We start from the raw sequence: 15,620 nt of genomic DNA, 5'->3' as shown, positions 1-15,620 counted from the left end.
GCCCCAGTGCCAGGCAGGGTGGGCCCAGTCCAGAGGGCCGGCGGTGGGTTTGGCACAAGTGGTGGCCTCTGCCGGGGGAAAGGCAGGGCCTGGCTCACATGGAAGCGTTGGTTCCTCTGAGGGTCAGGTGGGGGAATGAATCTGAGGACAGACGTAGTGGCCCCTGCCCTTCCCAGGCCCCGGGCCTGAGGTTCAGTGAGTCGTTTTTCCCTGGACGGCCAGACTCCACCCCGGGGTGTGAATGGGCCCCTCTGCTGGGTCCGGAGGGGACTCTGTAGGCTGGGCTCACGGCCCTCCGTGGCAGGGGGTCAGCAGACAGGGGCCCCAGGCGTCGGTGGGGACGGGAGGGAGAAGGCAGGCCCTTAAGACTGAGACAGCTGCAGATGGGGCGGCGGACAGATGTGTGGGAAGCACCTTTGAACGGGGACGTCTCACGGATGCGCCCATGGCTTCTGTTGGGAACAGCTTGGTCAAGGAAGAAGCAGGCGGGCTTCCTGGGGAGGAGGAGAGGTTTCCTTTTGGCTAAAGGGGGATGGCTCCCCGCCCCAGCAGACAGACTCCCTGCCTTCTCAGAGCGTGTGCTTTAGACAGCAGCCCGGAGACAGTCAACGGATCAAACGCAAGACAAGGAAGAGACGGGGCCGCGGGTGGCAGCGCTGCCCCGGGTGCTGCACGCAGGTGAGCCTGGCTCAGCATGGTGTCCGCTGCCCCTGCCCACGGACTGACCAGGGGGCGAGGCTGGGCAGAGTATGGTTTCTCCTTCGGGAGGCTCGAGGCCTTCAAGGCAATGAAGTCCCGACAAGCCCAGTGTCAGCTCGTGTCCACCTGCTTTCCTGTGTCCACTAGTGCCGCCAAGGTGCCCCTCTGGCCAGCGGCCCAGGGCCTGCAGACTCACACCACGGCGCTGTTCACGTCCACCCCTTTGTTGCTGTGCGAGGAGGTCATGGGATACTCAGCAACACCGGTGCCGTTTTCCTCTTTTCTCAGGGGTTTCCTGGGGGCCGGTGCAGCAGCGGGAAGGCAAGGGAAGGGGAGGCAGGGGTATCCATTAGTTATCGATGCCTGGCGAGGGGTATCTCACCCTCCTAGTTTTCCCGCCAGGCTCTGTTCCAGGTCAGCATCCTTGGGGTGCTAATCCTCGTGGAACTCAATCAGAAGCGGGATGTGGTCTTCAACTAGGGTGACAATATAATGTCATGCAAACGTAGCTGACAGTGAAAGAGGGAAGCCGTGAATAATGAAGCAGGGACAGCAGGCAGGATTTGGAACTGTTCTGGACAAACCAGAATGTATGCTCAGCCTAGTATGATATCAGGCTTTGGTTGGTCTCTTTGATTATGAGCTGACAGACATGACGATGAATATTTGGGGTGCAGACGGTTAAGAGAGGAGAGGTGCTAGTAGTTGGACTTTATAATCTTATCTCTGTGTGATCAAAGGCAGGTGGAAAATGTGATGAAGTGGATGGTGGTAATGGTGGTAATGGTGGTGGAGGCGGTGATGGTGATGACAGGGGTGGTGGCACTGATGGTAAAGGTGGTAGTGATGGTGGGTGGAAGTGGTGGTAATAGTAATTGGGGTGGAGGTTCTGGTGGAGTTGGTGGTGGTGATGAGAGCGTTGGTCACGGTGGTGGTGATGATGGCGATGATGACAGCGGTAACAGTAATGGTGGTGCAGTTGAAGGTAGTGGTAATAATGATGGCGGTAGAGATGGTAACGGTGGTGGTGGTGGTGATGGTGAATGTCCAGACTAAACTAGTGCACCCCAGTGGTTCTCAAACACTTCACATTGAGCCATTTGAAACTCACTCCAGAGGCCCTTTAACCCCAGGAGCCATTCATCTTACAAACGCAGGGCATCGGGAAGGCTGGGAGGATGGCTTTGAGAAGGCTCAGGCCCACTCCACTGAGACTCTGAATTCACAGCACTGCTTTCTGGCCTGGCTCAAATCCCACTTCCTCTCTTGCATGGCTCAGGAGGGCTTCGGCCCCCAGCCCCAGGGCTGAGTGGCCACAGCCTCCCAACAGGTCCATGCCATACATGCTGCATAGCCCGACCCCATGCCACAATCCTGCTGTCTCTCGGGTGGATCTGAGGCCCATGAGGCAGCAGCTCAGACACCTCCCGTATCCCCAATAACGCTGGGGCTGCGCCTGAACTGGCTTTCATTGTGTGTTGTCTAAGTTGAACTCTTGCGGTCGTGGTTGAAAGCCTAGGGACTGATTGCATCTGCCTTCTCAAATGTCCTCAGAGCCTCCCCAAACCCATCAGGAGAAGGCCTGGTAGGTGGCGACTGTTTGATGCCTATGGGATTAGGGCCTTGGTGATTAGTTTAGGGGAGGGAGGGTCTGTGAGAGGCTTATCAGTAGTTTCATGGGGTGGGGCTACCAGGCCTGTTCATGGTTATCAGCCACACATTTTCTTGTCCCCTCTCACAACGGTCCCCTGAAGAAGATAGGCCTGAAGTCATGGGATTCATTTCATGGGGCAGCTGAGGCTTAGGGAGAGCTGTGACTTGCCCAAGGACCTCCCAGCTAGTTTGTGGTGGGACCTGGAACGCCACCCACCACCACGTCCTGGTCCAGACATCTTTCTGCTGAATCAGCACCCTGCTGCTACTGATGATAAAGCAGGCATTCCCCCCCCCCCCCGCCCCCCACCCTGCTGCTACTGATGATAAAGCAGGCGTTCCCCCCCCCGCCCCCCACCCTGCTGCTACTGATGATAAAGCAGGTGTTCCCCCCCCACCCCGCCGCCCCCCACCCTGCTGTTACTGATGATAAAGCAGGCGTTCCCCCCCCCCCCCGCCCCCCACCCTGCTGCTACTGATGATAAAGCAGGCGTTCCCACCCCCTGCCCCCCACCCTGCTGCTACTGATGATAAAGCAGGCGCTCCCCCCCCGCCCCCCACCCTGCTGCTACTGATGATAAAGCAGGCGTTTCCCACCCCCCGCCCCCCACCCTGCTGCTACTGATGATAAAGCAGGCGTTCCCCCCCCCGCCCCCCACCCTGCTGCTACTGATGATAAAGCAGGCGTTCCCCCCCCGCCCCCCACCCTGCTGCTACTGATGATAAAGCAGGCGCTCCCCCCCCCCGCCCCCCACCCTGCTGCTACTGATGATAAAGCAGGCATCCCCCCCCCGCCCCCCACCCTGCTGCTACTGATGATAAAGCAGGCGTTCCCCCCCCCGCCCCCCACCCTGCTGCTACTGATGATAAAGCAGGCGTTCCCCCCCCCGCCCCCCACCCTGCTGCTACTGATGATAAAGCAGGCGTTCCCCCCCCGCCCCCCACCCTGCTGCTACTGATGATAAAGCAGGCGTTCCCCCCCCCGCCCCCCACCCTGCTGCTACTGATGATAAAGCAGGCGTTCCCCCCCCGCCCCCCACCCTGCTGCTACTGATGATAAAGCAGGCGTTTCCCCCCCCCCGCCCCCCACCCTGCTGCTACTGATGATAAAGCAGGCGTTTCCCCCCCCCCGCCCCCCACCAAGAGGGCTCTGTGGTCCAATCACCTTAGGAAGGCCCTCCGCCGTCCTCCTCTTGGAGATTCCTCGGAGTTCTCCAGAGTCCTCCCAGAAGCCTGTCGCATTTTGCTTTAACCCAGCACATGCTATGTTCTAGGGTCTGAACACCCCATTTATGTAGATGATCACAGACACTTTCTGGAATTCAGAAAGGGCTCAGACAAGTTGCCTTGTTTGTGATGGGCTCCTGGAAATGATGGACTCTGAGTTGACCTCTCCCCCTGTGCCTTTCTCCCTCTGTCTCCTTTACCTTTCCTCCCGTCCCGCCCACCCCTTTCCAGGGGCCTCAAGCAGCTCTGACCTTGCTGGGTGGGCTCGATTTCTGACTCAGGGAGTTTTACCTAGCCTGGAAAACTGGGAGTGGGGATGCATATTCTTACAGCGAGATCCTTTGTTGCCCCTAACACGAGGCCGCCGATGGACTTGAGTGAGATTCCTAAATTTACCATTAATATAGAGGGATTTCAACAGAATCAGGGGTCCAGAAAATAGAGGCAAAAATCTCTGGGCCCAAAGATTTTTCTGTTTTTCTCCCTAATAAATATTCACTCTTGGGCTAGGTCTGAAAAATCAGCTGCAATGGGTCCAGGGCAGGGGAGATGAGGCTTAAGGGCCTTCAAGGGTGGATAATGAGGGACTTCCCTGGTGGTCCAGCGTTAAGACTCTGCGCTTCCACTGCAGGAGGCACGGGTTTCATCCCTGGACAGGGAATTAAGATCCCATATGCTTCCTGGCACAGCCAAAGAAAAAAAGGGGGGTGGATAATGAAGAGATGAAGGGGGCCTGGAATTCACAGGGAAATGGACTAAGCCTGGAGGGCACAGAGTTCCTGCCCTTTTTTTTTTTTTTTTTGCGGTACTTGGGCCTCTCACTGCCGTGGCTTCTCCCGTTGCGGAGCACAGGCTCCGGACGCGCAGGCCCAGCAGCCATGGCTCATGGGCCCAGCTGCTCCGCGGCATGTGGGATCCTCCCGGACCGGGGCACGAACCCGTGTCCCCTGCATCGGCAGGCGGACTCTCAACCACTGCGCCACCAGGGAAGCCCTTCCTGCCCTTTTTAGGGAGTAGGTAGGAACTGAGCAGGATTCCTTCTGTCAGGAGGAGAGGAGAGATTGCTAATGCAGGCTGCTGGCTGGGAGACCCCTTTGCATTCCCGGGGCCTTGGGGGCAACGGTGGCTCAGAGGGCGTGTTTGGAGGGACACTGGGGGCAGGTTCAGGAGAGAGCTCCAGGGCCTTCTCAGTGACTCAGCCAGCTTCCCAGAGAGGAAAGGGGGTCTCGGCAGGGGTCCACCCAGCAAAGAAGGCAACATTTGGCTGGCACAACACTGCCTCAGGAGCAGTCCCAGAGCCTGGGTGCGCTGAGGGGAGAAGTGGCTGCCCCAAGGGCTTTTCTGAGAAGTGAACTTGGTCTGCTCCCCTCCCCCCTGGAGATGAGCCCCCATCCACTCTGCTCCCTGGGCAGCCCAGTCCTGAAGCCCTTCCGGGGTTCACTGGAGCCCGGTGAAAGCCGGAGTTTTACCTACGGCAGGACAAGGCTCTGCCTTGAACCCCATCTCCGTCCTCTCTCTAACCACAGTTCTTCAGGGTGATGCTGCAGAAGTGCTGGGAGGAAGAATCAGGCTCAGTAAACCCAGCTCCACCACTTTCTAGCTGTGTGACCTTGGGCAAGCCACCTAACCTCTCTAGGCCTCAGTTTCCTGGTCTATAAAATGGGCACAATAATGGTGTCCATTTCATAGGCCCGTTGGGAGGATTAAATACGTTAATGCGTGTCAAGCCCCTAGATGGGCATCTGGCATACAGTAAGTGCTCCATAAGTGTGTGTTAGCTCTCAGTACTATGGTTGGAAAGGGGTCAGCGGGGAGCAGCCAGTGGTCTCCAGTCCGCACAGACTTCCCACCTAGTGTGCACCCTGCAGGGCTCCTGAAGTGCTAGGGAGGCTTGTGCGGACCCAGCCGGGCCCCTCCGTGAGCCAGCCGGGGAGGTCCCGCTAAACCAAGAAAGACCTTTCCACCCGGTCTGTGTGGGAAGAGATGGGCGCAAACGGCTGCCTACATGGCCTGGTTCCTAAAACCAAGAGAAAGGGAAGTGAGCGCTTCCTTGGCTCTGTGCCCGACTCCCAGCTGTCGGAGGGTGAGGTCTCCCACCTTGAGACCCCACGCCCACCCCACCCCGGCCTGGTGCACAGGGGGCCCCCCATTCTCTGCTTGGAGGGCGGCGCCAATGCCTCACTGCCTGCAGAACAGCGGCTGGTCCAGCCTGGGCAGGGCGGAGCCCTCTCGGTCAACGCTGGCAAGGCTGACACAGGCCCCACCCACAGCCTCTGCTCTGTGGGGTAACTGGAAGCGAAGAACAGCTCTGAGGGCTTGAGAGGGAGGCTGCCGGCTGGTTTCTTGTCTCACGCACCCCATGGAGGGTCATTCTCAGCGAAGTGAGGTTAGAGGTCTCAGACCCCTCTTCCAAAGGCATTCATCCTCCCCACAGCCCACTCCCGACACACACACACATACCTACGCACACATGTACCCACACATACCACACTGCACGTACATCACACACACACCCATATGCACACACAATACACAAACCCACAGATACATGCACACATATACACTCATACACGCCCCCACATACATACACACACTACACACACATACACACATACATGCACACATATATCACACACACACACACACACACACACACAGGGTTCTACCATGAGACGCCTCTGTAGACTGCAGATTTCTCCAAACCTCGTCAAGAAGCCAAAGAAAAGCCTTTCTGGGCCACAGAGGGCGTCCCTGACCATGAGAAGCAGCGGCCCCATTTCCCGCCCCGCAGCCTCTGCCACCGCCAGGGGAAGGCGAGCCAGGCACGTGGCTGAGGAGCCTCGCACTCCAGTCGCGTCCCCTGTGCTCACCATCCCCCACCAGCCACCAGGGCTTCCTTGTTCGGCCACATCTGCTGAGCAAGTCGAAGAATGGCATCGGGGGGCTCTGAGGCTCATGTCCTCCTCGGGACCTGGCTGGCAGGACACGGCATCCGGATCTTATTCTGAGTGCAGTGGGAGCCATCAGAGGACTCCTTGTATCGGGGATTCCTGTCTATCCCCTCACCCTGCCCCATAACCTTGACCCAGCATGTCTGGAGAGACGAGTTCAGGGAGGAGGGAGCTTCTTGGTGACAAAAGAAGGCCTAAGAAGCAGGGACCCGTCTGAGTCTCCCATCCGCTGGTGCACCCCACAGGGCTCCTGACCCGAGGATCCCGGGCAGACAGAGCAGCTGGTCCCTACAGCCCGCCTCCTACTGCCAGGATGGGATTTCATCACCCGCCACAGCCTGTGGACCCCTATGGGGCGGGGGAGAAGCACAGATAAGCCCAAGTAAGTATCTCAGCCCAGGGCAGGTCAGGACACCCTGCGCCCCAGTCCCTTCTGGGCCCAGTCTCTTCTTGGAGGGAGAAGTGTGGTGATGGTAAAAATAATGAGAGATCCTGTGGCATCTGGGACTCAAAAGAAATCTGTGTGTTGGTCCCACCTCTGGGACAGCCGGGAGGATGGCAGCGTGGCTCAGGGGAAGGAGCGCTGGCCCAGGAGTTAGACGGTTGAGTCTCGGTCCTGCCGCAAAGCACTGGAATCAGCTCTCTGAATCCAGCCCAGGTCCCAAAGGAAGTCAGACGGTTTCCAAGCACAGCCATGCATCTGTGCTCAGCACCGATGCCGGAAGGGTCCCTCCGTGGAGCATTACTACTTTTCACTTAATTCACGGTACAGCCAGACATGAGAGCCTCAAATTCCAGCCAGAGAGGTTGGATTTGGGGGCCTGGGGGGAGTGGCACTGCTATAGAAGTGGCAGACGGGAAAGGCTGGGTCTCAAGCACCCAATCACTGCATTAGGCCCCCACCTGTCCCAAGAGGTTTTGGTGCGAAAGATAACCTCAGTCTCAAGACCCCAGGGATGCAAGATGGATTCGAGGTGAATTTCTTGCTCCTGGAAGTTCATGGCAAGTTGAGGCTGGATGAAGAGGTTCCACTCCTGTTCCGAATCCTGGACCCAGCCCACCTGGTCTTCCTCTGGCCCCTGCTCTGACCCTGACTAGGCAGCTCAGCAGAGGCCGGGGAAGAGAGGGCTGGGCTGCTGGGCGTGTCCTCTGGGGCGGAAGGGGAGGCAGCAGATGGCAGGGCCTGCCTCCTCTGAGGCAGTCTCAGCCTGAGAGTGTGTCATGTGCGCTTGGCAGGGAGGCCAGGCCTCTCCGGGCGTGACAGGGGGCTGCTGAGTCAGTGTGCGAGCACTGGATCTTGGGTACCGGGAAGGGGCTTGGCGGGAGGGGGCAGACATGGCAGACGGTCAGGAAGCTGATGAAGGGGTGAGGCCAGGCATTAAAACCGTGCACACATTATTCACTCTAAGAGCACATTCTACTTCCCTCACCCAGAGGGAGAGGAGCAAAACGACTAAGTTTACTGAAATTCTACACAGAGTTTGTCATTTTTAAAGGCAGACTCTGGCAAGTCTGTACAAACAAGCCTCCATTCGCACCACAGGAAGTCATGGAAGAGTACCACGTGCCAGGCGTGTGCCAGGCGCTGTGGAGGAGACAGAGGAGATGAGTGAGACAGGACGACCACTCCCCCGTCTAATGTGCCTGTTGTATGCGTGTGCGTGCGTGTGCCCAGTCACTCACGCACTCATGCCCATGCAAACACCAACATTAACCGACCTAGAGCAGAAAGCAGAAATGTAAATCCAGGGAGAGCTACAACTCTAGCACTTGGCAGGGAAGAAAGATCTACCCCAGCCCAGGGCGCCATGTCCGAGGAGGTGTGTTTGAGCTGGGTCTTGAGTGAGCAGTAAGGACTCAGCTGGAAGCCAGGAGGGCAGCTCCCTGCATCCTCAAAGAACGTGAGACGAGGGCTGGACACCTCTGTGACCTGAGCCACGTCTCGTCCCCATCCAGGTCTCAGCTTCCTCCTACGACCACGGAGGTTTATTGTGGCTCAGACATCACAGGAATCTCCTTTGCCCTCCTCCGTGGCATTCCAGTTGCCTGGGAACCAGGTCTTCTTGACTTGCCACACACTCGGTAAGAGCTAACCCTCTTCTAGGCCATCCCAAAGCTCCCAAAAGCACGTCAATTCTAAAAAGAAAACTAACTTCACTAAACTGACTTGCTATCGAGTCTATGATTCAGGAAAGATCTTGGACAAATTCCACGATGGAGTCAAGCTAGAGAAATAAAAAACTGGAGTGGGAGAAGGAGAGGGAGAGAGCTGAGTGCAGCAAGTTCCCAGAGGGGAGCTTGGAAGGCTGCTGGAGAATGCAACAGCTGTGCATCAAGCCCAGAGAGCTACCATCCACCTGGAGAGGAGGACGGATTCTCCAAGACAAACATGGAACTGACAGATTGATCACCTGATGTATTTGACCATATTGGGAAGAGGCATTGCTCACTCCAGGGAAGGAAACAAATCATAGTACACTCAGCTGGGATCAATATTTACATTATCGCTTACTAAGGGAGACACTGGCTAGTCATTGAACCTCTCACAGGAGACACCTATAGGAAGTGGATGGGAAGCGGGGAAGTGCTTTGTACGTCTGTGGGTAGTGTTAGGGTCCTGAACCTTGTGTCTGCTATAGTGAAAAGTCAATTGATAATGTTTCAGATTGAAAGAAAAGGTAAATAGAGTATCCACATCACTTAGAATATGCAGGGAAATACCAGAAGGAACAACGAACACTCGAAGGTGGTTGCCTCGGGCTTCCCTGGTGGCGCAGTGGTTGAGAATCTGCCTGCCAATGCAGGGGACACGGGTTCGAGCCCTGGTCTGGGAAGATCCCACATGCCGCGGAGCAACTAGGCCCGTGAGCCACAACTACTGAGCCTGCGCGTGTGGAGCCTGTGCCCTGCAACAAGAGAGGCCACGACAGTGAAAGGCCCGCGCACCACAATGAAGAGAAGCCCCCGCTTGCCGCAACTAGAGAAAGCCCTCGCACAGAAACGAAGACCCAACACAGCCAAAAAAAAAAAAAAAAAAGTGCCTCTTATGAATGAGATTTGGGGTGAAAGAGGGACAGTCAGGGGCTGCTGGTTTTTTTAATAGGCTGTGACTCATTTGACGTTTTTAACTATGCGCATGTGTTGCTTTAATAAAAATTAAATTAAAAAGTGATAATGAACGTTCAAAGCCCTAACCATACTTTCTAATCATAAAGCTGCCTCAAGAGGCACGCATGGCACTCCTGACACTTGGGGTAGGGGAAGCACCTCTCCCACCCACTTCTCTTCCTCTCCCTCATTACCCCGAGGCTCTCTTTTTTCCTCTTCATAGCACTCAGTCTTTTAAAGCACTTCATTTATTAATTTGCCAGTGTGTGTATGTTTGATCTGCTTCCCCCAGAAGGAGGGGGCAGGCAGGGACCCAGTCTTGTTTATCACTACATCCCTGACATCTAGTCTAGGTCCCAGCACACAGTAGGTGCTCGATAAATATGTGTGGCCCAGCACTGGCTCACTGAGCAGCCTATGCCGGTCAGTGGGTTCTAAGGGCCATCAAGGAGACTTGGGTGTTCAAAAGTGTCTGTTCTGCCGGAAGCAACTCAACCACGAAAAGCTGACGTGCACGGGAGCCCAGCAATGATGCGGGCGCCCAGGCACACGTGTGCACACCGCAGCGTACTCCCAGGGAGCAGCATGCTTGCTTATTGTCTGCAATTAGCAGCCTGCAGGATCGGCCAAACTGTTCTGCAGCCTTTTATTGGTCTTTCAGCCAATACCCTGTAAATTAGAAGGAAATGGCTGTCAAGTGGCTTAATGACAAATCGGTGGCAGAGGGTGAAAGGCCCGTGCCATGCACCAGCAAAGGAAGCAGGGTGTTCTTCCTGTGCCTTGGGAGTGGGGGTAGCTCAAGGGAGGGGGCTGGGAGGGGTGAGGCCATCTCTGCAACGCAGGCCTTTGCATGAAGGGTGTGGCTGGCTGGCAGAGAAGCTGCAAACCCACCTAGGAGAATGACCTCACTCTTGAGGGCCCACAGGCCTGTGGGGTGCCACCTGGCCCTCCTACCCAGGCACTGGGCACCCCGCACCTTGGAGCTTGATCTCCATGCCTCTCACTGACTCTGGCTTGTCTGAGGTCCTTGTCCCGCCCTGGACCAAGAGGTTCTTCTGTCGTCCCTGCTCACAGAGCCTTGGTCTCCCCTGCAGGCAGTCCTCTCCCATTGTAATTCCTGGTCCTTCAGGGGGCAATCTGATTAACACCTGCTTCTCCCCCTAGGGATGTGTGCAGTGAAGACTGGGGCTGTGCCTGAAGCACCCAGGCCAAGCACAGCCCTGGCCCCTGGCCCAGTATTTACAAGTCTGGGCGGTGGAAGGACCTAGCGGCAGTGGTCCGCCTGCCATGCCAGGACAGAGAAACAAAGGCTCAGGGAACCGGACAGACACTTGAGGGACCCTCACTTTGAAGATGAGGGCAGTGATACCCACTGAGCTGGGCTGGGGCTGGGAACAGAACGCGGGGGTCTTGACTCCCAGTTCTGGGTTTTTTTAACAGCTCCAGGCTGTCCTGTTGTCTGATGACAGGTACATGCCAGGCCTGGGGTGGGGAAGTGGCCTGGATGGAGCACGAGGTCCAGAACACCCAAGGGCTCTGGGGCCTGACCATCCCGTGGTCACAGCAAGCTCAGAGCAAGGAGCCACTGAAATGCAGACCGCGTGGGCTCCCCACGGCTGGGAACCCTCCAGAATTTGGGCTATTGACAGGGGACTTGGGGGCCACTGTACGTGTTAGTCCCACTGACTAACACATGGGATGCCCATCTCCTTCCAAAAAACTTCTCAAGCCCCCAGGTCTAGGTGAGGCGCCCCTTCCTCTGGGATCTCCCAACCTGGATGCCTTGAGCACCTTACCTCCCAGCACAGAGCTGGGACCTTGGGAACATTTGTTGAGTCACTGAGTCTGTGTGTGGAAAGTGCTAAGTAGACCCCACCTCCCATCAAGGTCAATGCCCAGTGAGGGCACCATGGGGGTGCTCCTTCTGCATCTGCCCCCCCACCCCGTCTCTCTCATCCCTGTGGCCACAACCCACATGCCAAGCCGAGCTGGCATCTCCAGAATCATCTTCCCATCCCAGCTGATCCTAGAACCATCCTCCCAGCAATCTGGCTCCAAAAGGCTGTGTTGTGGCCATTCACAAAGATCTCTTGGAAATCCTCCCCTAGGACTCCAGGCTGTGAGAGTGTTTTTTTAAAGAAAGCAGGGTCTATCACTGAATTTTCCTTTTAATGGTTTTATAGCAACATGCAATGCTTTTGTTTCCTGAGAGAAAAGCCATGTCTCAGATGAATTATTAACCAAAAAGAATTGACTGCGAGCAAGAAATCTTCCATTTACTTGGGAGAGAAATGCACACAGACAGCTGCCTGCGACAGGCTATCTCTTACAGGGTAACTGGGGGAGCCGGGAGGGGGCATTTGCTCTCCTACACCGGGCGTAACTTCTGCTGCTCCTCCCCCAACCCACGAGAGGTTGATCCACCTTCCCCAGGTCAAGCTTCCTTCCAGGAGGCTTCTGGGAGAAATGGCCTCTATTTCTGCCCCCACTGACCATGAGTAGCAGCCCCTCCTGTCACTGATTATCTGTCCTCCTGTGCCAGGGATGCCCTCTCTGGACTGTGAGGGTCTGGACAGCAGAGGGCTGGGTCTTCACCCAGAGGAGGTTGCTGATCTGGGCGCTGGGGCAGAAAAGGGACTGTGCTCCATTTACTACGTGGGCCCGGGAGGCTGACACCTATGCAGTATCTCCTGGGCTCCTCTGTTTCTTGGGTTTGGCCAATGGGAGGCACCTCCAGGAGACCTGGGAGCCTGGAGAAAGAAAGGGTGGGGAGTTTTCTCCCCCCACCTGCTGTGTTGGGGCTGCATCTCCCGCAGTTCCAACCACAGGTCCTGCTGCTTAGCCCTTCTTTCGAGTCTCCGGGCTCTCTAGGTTCCCCCTTGTATTATTTCCGTTGTCCTAGGGGTGCCAAGAGCTCCCACCGCTTTTAGTCCTGAAATGCTTCGCTAATTCCACCGCTCGGTGGACCTGCCCACACCCCCTGGAGGAAGCCCCGCCCACACCCTAGGAGGAGGCCCCGCCCACACCCCTGGGAGGAAGCCCCGCCCACCCTCTGGGAAGGAGTCCCAGCCACACCATGGAAGGGATCCACGGAGCCGTCTGGGGTGAGTTCTCTGTCTTTCCAGGCGGCTGACAGACCCGGGAACCAAGAGCCCAGAGCCGGCGGAAGGAGACGGGAGGCCCCTCCTGTTGCTCCGAGGGCGGTGAGGGCGGGGCCTTCACACACCTTCTGTGAGGGCCGCCGTCTCCGCCGAAACAAGGCCACCGCTGGCCGAAACGCCACGGTGCGGAGCTGTGAACGTCAGCTTCTTCTGATAGGTTCGCCCTGCCCTCCTGCCCTTGGGGCAGGTAGCCCATTTCTTCAGGAGAGTTTGGGGCAGAGAGAGAGAGGCAGAAGCGACGCTGTATCTTTTGGAAGTGCCTGAGCTTATTAAAAAGATGGTGCAGCCTGTCTCTGGGGGAAGGAGGGTCCTTGAGGGGACTACTGCCCCGTTCTCCGGCAATGCCCCAGGTGGATCTCGCACACTGTTCCCCCAGAACCTTCAGTAGCTCCCTGTGTCTACTGAATCACGGGCCAACAGCTCCGCCTGGTGGGACAGATGCCTTCGCCGTCGGGCTCAGGGTTCCCTCCAGCCTCATCTGCCCCGTCACAGGGGCTTCCTGGTGCCTGGAATGCCTCCCCTGCTCTGCTTCTTATAGTCGTCCTCCCGCTGCAGCAGGCTCTCAGCTCAAATGCTGTTTCATCCACATCAGAGTTCACATGACTTCTGCCTTTCCTGCCTGGTCACCAGGACACTCCCAGGCTGTTGGCCTGATGCAGCCCTGACCATATGCATGTTTTCAGACTTTTGATATTTTACTCTTTCTGCTTTTGAATTATTAAAGTGAAATCACACAGAACAACCGACTAAAAGGGTAAAGTTAAATAACTTTGGTCTTATGATTGCTCAGAATAGATTCTCTAACTTTGGGCCTTAGGGAATTTTTAAAAAACTTTCTTAAAAACATATTAACAATCCCTATGGCCCGTTGGCGTTTTGCAACATTATTGTTTGTCTTTTGATTTTATCTTCCCCTAACATCCCCCAAGGCCAGGGAGGCCATTTTTTTTGGAGGAGGCTAAGAACTGGAAATCAAAGGACATAGCCAGAGCTACTGTATTTTAAGTGCAGGGGGTGTCACACTGTGGCCTATTCTGCTGTACTTAGGGCCCTTGGACACACCTCAAACCTCCTCAGGCCCCAACAATAACCATATCGAGCTGCACACCCCAACTCAAGTGAGATGGTAGTTAACAGAAATGACGGAGAGTGTTATTGAAAGATAATTTGCTGTTTGGATCATTCATGATCCTGCCGGAACACTCCTATTCATCCTTCAAAACCCAGCTGAGGTGGCACATTCACGGAAAACCTTCTCTGAGGCATCACTACCTCTCCTCCCAAGAGAACCTCGCTCCCTCCTCTGTCAGCCTTCTTCCTCTGTCTTTGACTATGGAAACAGTGAAAGCTGGTGCAGTACTTGGTGAGCACGTACTGTATGCCAGGCACTGCAGAGTATACATATTATGCAGGCCATTCACAGAAGGCATCTCACCGTTCCCCAGGGTGAGACCGTTATTCTTGACTCCCATTTTACCAATAGGGAAACTGAGGGCCAGAGAGCTGATTTCCTCCTGGTCACACAGCTTGAACTGGAGTCTGAATTTAGATCGGACTCCGAAACCCAGTTCCCACTCCCCTCCAGCCGCTCCATCACCCACCCTGCAAGGATTATTTCCATGCTCCCAGGCCTGGAGAGAGCTCTTCACAGCAGGGCCTGCGACTTACGGATAGGGGAGCTTTATACTGCATCGAGCCTGACATATAATTGGCGCTCATCAAATTGCTCGCTGAACCCCCTAAAAGGACAGGGGCATAATATCTGAGATCAACTTTAAATATTTCAGCAAATAAAAAGATACAAAGAAAAGGAAAGAGAGTAAATATTAGCCAGATCTTGGTAACTGTTGAATCGGGGTGAAGGTAGATGGGTGTTCACTGTACATTCTTTCTGCTTCTTAAACGCTTAACAATTTTTATTATTAAAAAACAACCAAAAACAGAATGGGGGCGGGCAGAGGACCCCTGAGCCCAGCTGGGCTCCCCTCTGGGCTCAGAGCTGGGTGAGCACTCACCTCTTTATGGCTTTGTAGCAAATGATGACAAGCACAGTGAGAAACACCAGGGAGGCACAACAGACCGCGATGATGATCACCGGCCCCGACCACCAGCTTTCCTCAGTGGGACACGAGGTAGCGTTGGGAGCTGAAAGAGACGGGGGCAGCCTGAGTGTCCCCTGGATGAGTGGGTCCCAGCCGGCATCAGAGCTGGACCGTTGTGGGTGACACCAAGGCTGGTCTCACCGCCATCCATCACCCAGATGAAGGCTCTCCAACCTGTCCTGCTGTCCCCACCCCCGCCCAGCGGCAGGTGACATCATGGTTGGCCTCCAGCCAGGCAACGTGCTCCGAGCTGGGGTCAAGCACCGCACCCGGGGCCATCCATCCTCCCTTGGCATGAGCTAACTGACAGCAGGGTCGGGTTTAATTTCCCATGAAAAGTAACAGAACATCTCATTCTCTCAGTTGGGACATTAAATCTGCTTCCTCTGAAGGTGAGGGTGACGAGCAGGGCCCGCAGAGCACGATGGGCAGGGGAGAGAAAGGGAAGCCTGTCAACATCCGTTTCGTAAGCTAATTTTTTGCAAGAGGCAAATCTTCTCCCTTCTTGGGTTTGGTCCATGTGATGTGTTTCCGCAGCTGTCTCAGCCTGCACAGGGTGGCCACAATTTGGAAAGCATATGACATGGGTGCTGCAGGGCACCCTTGTCGTTACTCAGTCCGTGGGGGTCCTTGGGGTGAACCTGTCCTCCCCCTTGGCATGAGCTGCGTGGGTGGACCCACACACAGGTGTAGATGGGGCTTGCAACAGAGCCGGTTTA

At 55.9% G+C, this 15,620-nt stretch overlaps 1 protein-coding gene across 2 annotated transcripts in view; it reads right to left on the bottom strand.

Moving 5' to 3' along the window:
• Positions 1–891: 891 nt before the first annotated feature.
• Positions 892–15,620, bottom strand: part of PRIMA1 (proline rich membrane anchor 1) — a 60,690-nt gene continuing 45,961 nt past the window's right edge. Inside the window, exons 3-4 of one of the 2 annotated variants that reach the window (XM_065872446.1) lie at positions 14,815–14,944; positions 892–994 (exon numbers count right to left, since the gene is read on the bottom strand). In XM_065872446.1, the coding sequence (XP_065728518.1) occupies positions 892–994; positions 14,815–14,944 (233 nt within the window). Of the gene's footprint in view, positions 995–9,870; positions 10,308–14,814; positions 14,945–15,620 lie in introns of those variants that run through there. The other variant, XM_065872447.1, reaches the window with a different exon arrangement.

The sequence above is a fragment of the Phocoena phocoena genome, chromosome 2 (assembly GCF_963924675.1).
Source record: "Phocoena phocoena chromosome 2, mPhoPho1.1, whole genome shotgun sequence".
Classification (NCBI taxonomy): domain Eukaryota; kingdom Metazoa; phylum Chordata; class Mammalia; order Artiodactyla; family Phocoenidae; genus Phocoena; species Phocoena phocoena.
Note: the sequence above shows the minus strand (reverse complement) of the source record. Positions and strands in the feature narration are given on the sequence as shown.